The sequence below is a fragment of the Aegilops tauschii genome, chromosome 7 (assembly GCF_002575655.3).
Source record: "Aegilops tauschii subsp. strangulata cultivar AL8/78 chromosome 7, Aet v6.0, whole genome shotgun sequence".
NCBI lineage: Eukaryota > Viridiplantae > Streptophyta > Magnoliopsida > Poales > Poaceae > Aegilops > Aegilops tauschii.
Window position 1 is genome coordinate 641,065,259 of NC_053041.3, and position 10,473 is coordinate 641,075,731.

Sequence of the window (10,473 nt, forward strand, 5' to 3'; positions counted from 1 at the left end):
TAAGTGCAGAGCTCAAGTCCGTCCGTATATAAGTACAGTATACTAGTACATGCAAGCTCAAGTCAACAAAGCTAGCTCGTACTAGTAACACTGTTAGGGCATCTCCAACATCGACCGTGAACCTCCCGCATAGCTCCGGGCTGTGCTTTTCCGACCGCGGAAGTCATCCGCAAATCAAAGATACACGTGGTGGCTTTGCGGGAGTCCGGACACGCGAATCATCGCTCTCCGTCCCCTGGCCCACCCAAAAGAAGGTGGAGCCATTGCTTTTGGAGCATCAGGCGTTGTTTCCGCCGAGTCTCTTCTTCTGTCCCCCGCGGCTCTCCGTTCAATTACCGCTCTTTTCTCCCACCCTCTCCCTTCTTCCGCCTCTGATGCATGAAACCGTTGGAGAACTAGTCGGAGATGGAGCCGATGGAGGTGCATCAATCGTTGTTAGTGGAGTAGTACTTGTTTATTCTGTCGTAACCTTTCGTCTCGGGAGGGTTTTCTGTACGACGACCTGCACTTGAGCGGCGATGCTTGAATGGTTTTCGGGGAATCTTAGAGCAGATAAGTACAGAGCTCAAGTCCGTCCGCAGATAAGCAGATTACTAGTACTACTACATGCAAGCTCAAGTAAACAAAGCTAGGCTGCAACAGTGAGTCGTGTTGCATGCCGGCGCTGACATGATAGATTTGGCCAACGACTGCCCAGCATGCATGCACATGAACGCGATAGATAGAAGGGAGAGAGCAGCCAATCATTGATACTGTCCAGGTAGACAGCCGTGATTTTCTTTTCTGCTCGCATGCATCATGATTTTCTTTTCTTTTTCCATGTAAAAAAACATCAAACATTTTGAAGCTCGCACCGTCGGTGTACACCAGTGCCAGAGAGAGAGAGACCCGGGTGGAGCCGTACAGAGTCCAGATCTGTCTCCACCAACTACCCACAGCCACATGTGGCCCAACGTGTCCGTCTGACCACTAGCATAGTACTCCCTCCGTTTCTTTTTAGTCTGCATATAAGATTTGATCAAAGTCAAACTTTGTAAAGTTTGACCATCTTTTTAGAAAAAAAATATCAACGTTTACAATACTAAAGTTATATGATATGAAAATTAATTTCATGATTCATCTAACAATATTGATTTCATATTGTGAATCTTGATAATTTTTTCTATAAACTTAGTCAAAATTAACAAAGTTTGATTTTGATCATATTTTATATGCAGACTAAAAATAAAGGGAGGGAGTACGAACCACGGACTCCTCTTTCTCCTCTCCTCGTAGAGCGTGATCTCGCTTATCAGACGTGTATTCTATCAGCAGCGCAAATTACCGTCTGCACTGCAGCGGGGTCCACCACTCTCATTCGTCTCGCCTCGCCTGTATAAGTAAGCGGCAGCTTCCGGCGGAGCCGGCGGGCGCGAGCTAGCTGCCTCTTCTTCCCCGCCGCGCATAGCCATTTCCGGGAGGATAGCGAGCAACCTTCCTTACCGGCGCCGCCGGCGTGTCCAGACCGGTACGCGCCCCTTCTCTCTGCCCCCCTTCTCCCTGGCTCGCCTGCATGGCTCCATTTGCATCTCCTTTCTTATACCAGCTCTTCATTTCTGACTTTAATGGCAACGTTTCGCCTGGCCGATATGTGTCGTCTCTAGCACGGGGTAGATAGATCGTGTGTCCAAATTCTTCTTCGGCTTTGCTTCCTGCTTCCCATTCCATGGCCGCTTAAAAGAATCCAAGAGCCAGTCAATTGCTTCTTGTTCTTCTTCGGATTAAAAAACTAAGATGCAAGCACCCTGTTTCTTGGCTTAGGCTTGTCACGCTAGTCTTGTATTTTGGAGCTTCTGGACTGAATTAATGGTTAATTTCGGACACTGCCTTTTGGGGCAACAACAATAACAGAACTTTTCTTTTCAGAAGAAAAAAAACAATAACAGAGCTTTCCAGCCCGCGTAACCATGGATCTGCTTGCGTCGCCCTTCAAAGGAGTCGTACAGGATGTCAAAGGAAGGGCGGCTTGGTACAAGGACGACTGGCTTGCAGGGCTGCGTACCGGCTTCAAGTCAGTTTAATTGCCTCCTCTAATTACCATGTACTCTGGCGGTTCTAAATTAATTATACTAGTCATCTACCCATGCAGCTGCACGGCCTAGCTATTGTAGGGGTACATAATACTTAATAATATTATATTTATTTGTAAAATCCAAGTGATTAAGTTTTGCATATCGTACAACTTGATAGATGCTACGTTATCAAATAATGACAACACAAAATAATCACATGTATTATAAGCTTCCCTATAGGGAAGAGTGCATCTGTTTTCTCATTTATATTTCACAAACTATCATCATTGGTCTGTATGAAGCCTTCATGTCATATTAGCAAGAAACATTTCTTTGTGAATTCTAAGCCACCTACTAAGGGATAGATAAAGTACGAATTAATATGATCTATATGGCAAGATAAACATTGCGGCATATTTGATCCATATTGTAGCATATATATAACACAACTCAACTCAACAAAGTTGGAGAAAGATACACTATAGACACATACAACTCATCAAAATTCGAAGCATGAGAGGTATATATGTTGCATGGTTACTTTCATTTTCGAATGTGATGTGCGTATGGATTATTTGCATATATAAAATCATTAGAGGAGGTATATATGGTGTTTTGAAAGATAATTGTAAGGACTAATGTTTAGGTGGAAATGTGTTCCACTCAGTGACATATTAAAAAGCTGACGTCTATATCAAATATTTGCGTAAAAATAATAATTATAAGAGGATCTTTTTAAAGATAATTCTAGTGACTGTTGATTAGGTGGATATGTGTTCTGTTTAGTTTCCGATTCCAATTTCAGGTTGTATTACCTCGTCGCAGTCTTGACGTATTATGAGTACCCCAACTACAATGCTAATCATATCAGTAACATAATCTATATTTCTCGGTAGTGCATTAGGCAGTGATCCTACTTAGCTTTCAATAAAACCTAATACTTAGTTGAGAATGTATCTGTCTAGAATCAAATTAGATAGTACTCCCTCCGTTCCAAAATAGATGACCCCGCTTTGTACTAACTTTGTACTAAAGTTAGTACAAAGTTGGGTCATCTATTTTGGAACGGAGGGAGTAGTATCCTGTAATACTTGAAAAGTAGTTTACCCCTAAATTTTGAAACTTTAATCTATGCAATTGTGGAATAATCCTACTTAAAATAATCAATAGTTTGTCTTGCTAACGCCTAACACAAAAAACAATGATATTCCTTCATTTGATATTTATTAACAGGTTTATATTCACATTTTTTATGCATGGCAATTTATTTTTGTTTCCTACTTGTATTAAAATTAGGCGATTTCACATATCTGAATATTACGCATTGGTAGTGGTGGTTTATCATAGAGCTATTAGGGAGAAATTTTTGTATGTTTGTGCCCAATTTTGTTTATCATGCCTAGGTCTTCTTTTCGTACGGTGGGATGTAATATTATTTTCCAATCAGACATAGGGTCAGTTTTTTTAGCCAAGGCTTGACGACACCTTACTTTACGTCTTTTTTCTTTGTCTATGAGGACTGCAAGTGATTTTTATTTTTAAGGGAATCAGGATGTGTGATCTTTTTTATTTGTACGTGTATTTGTTTTGCAAGGAGAACGCATATTTTTTTTCTGAGAACTAACGTGGGTGTTGAGGACTCTTTCTCCATCTCGGCCGTGTCTGTTTTTTTTTTTATTGCACGTACGTTTTCTTTGCAAGATTTTATTTTTACATACGTGGTGAGAACTCCTTTAATGAGGTTGTGTCTTTTCTCGTACGTGGTGAAAACGCCTTTTCTGCCTTGATTTTTTTTCTAGAAAGTAACGTGGCTTCTTAGGACTTTTATTCTAAGACACATGGGCTTAATCTTTTTGTATGTACGTGGTGAGAACCTCTTTTCTTTACGTGACGTGCATCCTACTTTTTTTTACATGTTGGTTTGACCCCTTGGGTACGTAGTGCTTTTTAAAACGATATGACCTTTTAACAGATCTTGACCATTAAAATTAAAATCTAAGGGTTATAGTAATCTTGATGATGTGTATTAACATGAAGGCTTGAAAGGTGCCTCCAATTAGTAAATATATATATAAGATAAGATTTTTCTTGACTGAACTTTGATGTAAAATGACGAAAAAGTGTTTCCCCACTTTTGATTATAAAGCAACGGCCAACAACAAGTTTGCTGAAAAATAATGTGTCAACATCCACAATATCAAAACTAGACTCGTTAGCTGGATTCTTTAGAAGAACTTACTTTCGTACTTGAGCATGTTTAGTTTAGGACAAACCTATAGCTTCAATTAATTTACTATGTATATTTCATACTCCCTCCAATCCTTTTTACACCTCATATAGGATTCCTATGAAGTCAAACTACGTAAAATTTGACCAAGTTTATATGAAAAAATATGAACATCTACAGTACTGAAGTTATACAATACGAAAATTAAATTTATCACGAATCTAACCATATTCATTACGTATTGTGAGTGTTGATTTTTTTCATAAAGTTAGGTAGACTTTATGAAATTTTGACTTCAGAAAAATCTTATATGATGAGTAAAAAGAACCGGACGGAGTACTAGCTAATTAGCCACTCTCTTATTACTCAAACATTGGATAGCCCCCTTTTAATTACCCTTTAATTAATGCATCAGGATTTTGGCACCTACCATGTACATATTCTTTGCATCTGCCCTGCCGGTCATCGCCTTCGGAGAGCAACTAAGCCATGAAACAAGTGAATGCTTCACTCCACCTTCTTAGTTTCTAGTACTACTGTGATCTCTTCTTCATTGGAACACATCGGATTGAATTTTACGCGGTTTTTCACATGGAAACTGATTTGGTTCAATTTTCAGATGGAATGCTCAGCACAGTCGAAACATTAGCATCTACGGCGATATGTGGCATCATACATTCGATACTCGGAGGACAGCCAATGATGATAGTTGGAGTTGCAGAACCTACCGTTATCATGTATACGTATCTCTACAACTTTGCCAAGAAGCAGCAACGTATTGGAGAAGCGCTATATTTAGCATGGGCTGGATGGTATGTTCTAGCAGAAACATAATACGTTCAGCCTGGCTTGTGTTAGTGTATTATTATTTTCAGAAAGATCCAATATATCAAATCGTTTCAATAGATCAATCATAAATTATGTATGAGTTTTGCTTCAGTAAACCCCATTAAATGTTTACACGAATCTTAGTGTTACTTAAATTATGTATTGAATTTGATTTGGATGCATATTACCCCCCTAAACGTACACCCAAGCAAAGTTCATACTATATTTATTTGGTATAACAAAATATTTATTTATTTCTTGTACACTTGGTCGAACTTGAAGGGTGTTGACAATGAGAAAACTTAGAAGATCTATTTTGTGGGGAAAAAAATCGAGTACTAGAATATACGCAGTATGTCCGTCTTGCATCTTTCGATGAGCCTTCCCTGTGTCTTTTGTTGTCGACAGGGTCTGCATATGGACTGCAATTATGCTCTTTCTTCTAGCGACTTTCAATGCTTCAAATGTTATAAGCAAATTTACAAGGGTTGCAGGAGAACTTTTTGGGATGTTGATCACTGTTCTCTTCCTACAAGAAGCTATCAAGGTAAATCTATATATCGGTATGATAATATAGGTTGTCCACCTACCCAAGCCTTATCCATCAAGGTAACTTATAACCGTCCCTCTATTGGACGATTAAAGCGATGATTACAGAAAAACATCTAATGATATCACCTTCCTCTACATCCATGCACTAGTACACAAAAGGATATTTTAGGCAGGCCTATGCTGGCAATCCCATGAGATTTTTCCACCTGTCATGCTTAAAGGTCATGGATTTGTACCACCTTTCCATGGAGTGAGAGGGACCCGCCTCAGAATGCTATCTATGTGTGGCGGCCCTGCCTAAGAAGCCAATCTTGTATAGGTTCCTTTTCAAGGTACCTCCCACACCATGCCCGCATTGGAAAATGCAACTTCCACAATGGTTTATCACCTTTGGCACACTTTGGATGCTTCAAAAAAAATTGGTGAAGCGACTCTGCTAGCTAATGACATATGCTGAGCAATGTTGTGGGCATCCCTACTTAGAGCTCTTTTGATCGCGATGAAACCTTGCTTTTGATTGCAGGGTTCGCTCAAGGCTGGAGGATAATGTCCTCCTTGTAATGCTTGTGGTTCAGCCACATATGTTGTCATTGTCATGGTGGTTATGGCCATCTGTTTTGTGTTTTGGTTGATGTTGGAACCTGTAATCTGTACTTAAGATTTGGTATCGTCCTCATAAAGTTGTGGGTTTCCTGGGATGCTGGTTGGGCCACTAAACCTTAGTCTGTTTAGAGTTGTTTAATTGGCTTGGTTGTGCCTTCTTTGGAATTGTTACATTCTTCCTATTTCATTAAAGAAAACACTATACCGAACCATTTATGTCATCCATACACTTAACATAGACATATGTATGGCAGGGAATTGTGAGAGAATTCGGTCCTCCTAAAGGTGTTGACGATGGTTCACCAATACACCAGTTCCAATGGATGTATCTCAATGGCCTACTTGGTGTTATCTTTTCAACTGGCTTACTATACACTGCACTAAGAACTAGGCGCGCAAGATCATGGCTGTACGGCCTAGGTAGGTCACATGTTCTCTATTGCTTATCTTTTCCTATATTTATCTTAAGTATAGTGTACGTTATTGTTTAGCTTGTCCAATTTTGTTATGCCAACAGTTCAGTGAAAAGTCAACTCTTTACGACATATAATTACAAAAACTACATGTCTTCATCCATTCAAATTGGCCAAGTCACTGCCATCAAATTCAAGAGTTAAACTTCGGTGCTGAAGTGACATTTGCACTATGAGCCTTGTTTAGGTCGGTCTTGACTTTGTACTAGGCCGATCATCGGCCTAGGTTGGTCTGGTAAGTTGAGGTCAAGTTAGTTTCTTCTTAGATGCAGTACTTCTAGCTGGAAGTATATTTGCTCAAAACAAGCTGGATGTATATTTCACCCATTTACATCTAGAGTATGCTTGTACATAGTGCGGTAGTTTTCAGCTCAAAATAAAAATAATTGTAGCCTTGTATTTTTTTCCTTTAGCAGTTAATATTGAACAGAAAAACAAGCATATATGTATAAAAAATAGCAGGTTTTTACGGCCCGAGTCCCTTACTAACCAATCTGCCATCTGATTGAATTGCCACTTGCAGGCTGGCTGAGAAGCTTCATCGCCGATTATGGTGTGCCGCTAATGGTGATTGTGTGGACCGCATTGTCCTACGCACTACCAAGCAAAGTTCCTTCAGGAGTCCCTAGGAGGCTATTCAGTCCTCTTCCCTGGGAGTCAAGCTCACTACAGCATTGGACCGTAGCAAAGGTAGCACCGCATCAATACATGTGGATCTATATAATCTAATACAACCTCCATCCGAAATTAACTGTCGCTGAAATGATTATACCTAGATGTAATTCAGTGTGTAGATAACTTGATATACTCATTTCAGCGGCAGTTAATTCCGGACGGAGGGAGTAGTATTTATGTCGATTAGTGCCCAAACATTTTGGTACCCATTTGTTCCCACATGTTAGTGCATGTAAAATGAAACTAAAATGGTGCATTACGTGGGGTCAAATCTAGACAAGTAGAACATGGAAACCATGGTTTACCAATACGGTTATTGGATGAACATAGTTCTGAATGTATTCCAATTCTAATCCTAGATTGACATTTTCAATAGTAGAGTTTCAAAAGATAAAAATATGCAGATACTCTGGGCACCCTTCAAAACGTTCAAATTGTGGTGAATTTCTTTACGTGACCGCATTACACATTTCTAACTAGTTCACCCATGTTCACTTTCAGGATTTATTCTCCGTCCCTCCAGCCTTTATATTTGCGGCAATTCTGCCTGCATTGATGGTTGCCGGACTCTATTTCTTTGATCATAGTGTAGCTTCACAGCTAGCTCAGCAAAAGGAGTATAATCTGAAGAAACCATCTGCCTACCATTATGACATTCTAGTCCTTGGATTGACGGTATACTATCTTCAATCTTGCAGCTTCTAATTTTCCAGTACTTTTAAGCTAGCACAATTAGTTTACTCACCTCTGGTGCCATTGTGGTAAATTCCATTATATTCTGTTGGCTTTACAAAATACCATTAAATTCCTTGCATTATGTGGTTGACAATTCACAATACCCTTCAGATCTCGGCATCATGAACACATTTTCTTTTGCCTAAATTATATATGGCATTCATTGAGTTTCATGTTGTCACATGATATATATACGGTACAGGTCCTGCTTTGTGGTTTAATCGGCATCCCTCCATCAAATGGAGTACTTCCACAGTCCCCCATGCACACGAGAAGCCTTGCCGTCCTTCGGGGGCAGGTTGGTGAATGTCTTCCTTCCTTTTGAACGTATTTTCTTAGCGTCCCTCATCCTTACCCTCGGGTTTCTTTTGGGCTAGTTCCTTCACAAAAAAATGGTTCAAACTGCCAAGGAGAGTGTGGTGAATCGTGCTAGCAGGATGGAAATATATGGAAAGTTGCATGAGGTCTTCGTTGAAATGGACAACGAACAGAATGTAAGTCTTGAACTCTTTGGCACAAGCTTTTATATTTCTTGTTAGACAGAAGGGCACATGGCCCGGAATTTTCACTAAAAGTTGTGTAATTTATTATCTTACTTAATCTAAATTATATTGCAAAAAATGTGACAATCATATCAACACCTACATCATATTTCTGGACAAATATATATATATATATATATATATATATATATATATATATATATATATATATATATATATATTATATATACACACACGCATACATATATATATATATATACACATATATGTCACTAATCTTATTTTCCTGCAGACGGGTTCCGTTGACATGGAATTGAAGAGCTTGAAGGAGGCAGTGCTGCGAGAAAACGGTGAAGATGGGAAGCCAGCCGGAGAATTTGACCCTCGGAAACATATCGAACCCCATTTGCCCGTTCGAGTGAACGAGCAGCGGCTAAGTAACCTGTTGCAGTCATTAATGGTTGGTGGTTGCGTTGCAGCTATGCCGGTTATCAGGATGATACCGACATCGGTGTTGTGGGGTTACTTTGCATACATGGCCATAGACAGCCTACCAGGGAATCAGTTCTGGGAAAGGATACAACTTATCTTCATCTCATCAAGCCGACGCTACAAGTAAGTAACAAATCTCGATCATCATTTTGTTTGTATATCTTCAACTCATTTTGTTTTGGGGAGTGATCCAGCTTTCCCTTACTCATGGGTGATATTACAGGGTTCTTGAAGGTCCCCATGCATCTTTTGTTGAGTCAGTGCCTTCGAGAACAACATCAGCCTTCACGATCTTCCAATTTGTGTATCTACTGATCTGCTTCGGCATAACGTGGATACCAATAGCAGGGATCTTGTTCCCGTTGCCTTTCTTCCTCATGATAGCCATCCGGCAGCACCTGCTACCAAAGTTCTTCGAGCCGAGTGACCTACGGGAACTCGACACGGCTGAGTACGAAGAGCTTGAAGGTTTCCACCAGGAAGGGGAAGCTGGTTCCAACTTAGGGAGCTGCCGCAGCAGCATTGACGCGGAGATGTTGGATGAACTCACAACAAACCGTGGTGAGCTCAAGCACCGGACTGTCAGCAACCGTGAAGAGAGGCACATCCAGGTAAAATAGCACTAAGGGGCACCAATGTAGTGCACGCAGATTTCACACTTCTAACTAACACCAACATGCATGCAGGTGCATTCGAATGCAGTTCAGCCAAGCGTGTGAAGAACTGAAGATAGAACTTAGGGCCGAGGGGTGAAGATATTTGTCGTCATGATTCTATACCCGGAACTGTTGTACTTTGTTGTGAACATACTAATGTCCATATTATATGTATACTACGACAGTAGTCAACCGCCTTAATGCTTCTTACTTTGTAAGATAGAATCCAAATAAACAATAGTCCACACTATACTGGCGATCCCAGTAGTCCCCTTTTCCTTGGTCCTTCGGATCCTCGGCAAAACCAATACAATGTATATTAATTTTGAGTCATTTTACGAGTCAAATAATTTAAAGAAGTCATAGTATGTATATCACCAGTTGTACTGTTTGCTTTGTGTTATGTTAAGTTCTAAATAGCGCGTAATAGCTGCACTGTAGCCTAGCTATAGCGTTTTGAGGGACCTCCACTACAGCTACAATATTTAACTGCTGCAGGGAAATAGCCCATAAAGGCGAGGCTAAACGTCAAACGCTAAAATTGGATCTCATTTAGCTCTACGTGGGAGGGAATTTCTGGTGCCTCACCCGGATGGGCTTCTTCTATAAAAATATGCCATGAGTACTAGTGCCCATAGCAGTCTTTTTTTTTAGTCACGCCAGCCAACCCAAAACTTC

At 40.1% G+C, this 10,473-nt stretch overlaps 1 protein-coding gene across 6 annotated transcripts; it reads left to right on the plus strand.

Annotated features, from left to right (window-relative positions):
• The first annotated feature begins 1,332 nt into the window (after nt 1–1,332).
• LOC109734058 (boron transporter 4) lies at nt 1,333–10,158 on the plus strand. Of its 6 annotated transcripts, none has more exons than XM_020293280.4 (13): nt 1,333–1,507; nt 1,906–2,050; nt 4,694–4,776; nt 4,898–5,090; nt 5,515–5,653; nt 6,516–6,681; nt 7,258–7,424; nt 7,911–8,084; nt 8,347–8,442; nt 8,522–8,638; nt 8,940–9,262; nt 9,363–9,750; nt 9,826–10,157. In XM_020293280.4, exons 2-13 carry the CDS (start codon nt 1,947–1,949, stop codon nt 9,856–9,858), a joined length of 1,983 nt encoding a protein of 660 aa, XP_020148869.1. In that variant the 5' UTR covers nt 1,333–1,507; nt 1,906–1,946; the 3' UTR covers nt 9,859–10,157. The 6 variants fall into 6 exon arrangements, with proteins under 6 accessions (XP_020148869.1, XP_045087110.1, XP_045087108.1 ...); XM_045231173.2 differs by having other exon boundaries at nt 1,389–1,507; nt 1,909–2,050; XM_045231175.2 differs by lacking the exon at nt 4,694–4,776 and having other exon boundaries at nt 9,826–10,158.
• Nucleotides 10,159–10,473: the final 315 nt, after the last annotated feature.

Coding starts and splice junctions, on each gene's coding strand:
- LOC109734058 (XM_020293280.4), top strand. CDS start 1,947: ATGGATCTGCTTGCGTCGCCCTTCAAAGGAGTCGTACAGGATGTCAAA. Junction 5,091..5,514: donor TATTTAGCATGGGCTGGATG/GTATGTTCTAGC, acceptor TGTTGTCGACAG/GGTCTGCATATGGACTGCAA. Junction 7,425..7,910: donor AGCATTGGACCGTAGCAAAG/GTAGCACCGCAT, acceptor GTTCACTTTCAG/GATTTATTCTCCGTCCCTCC.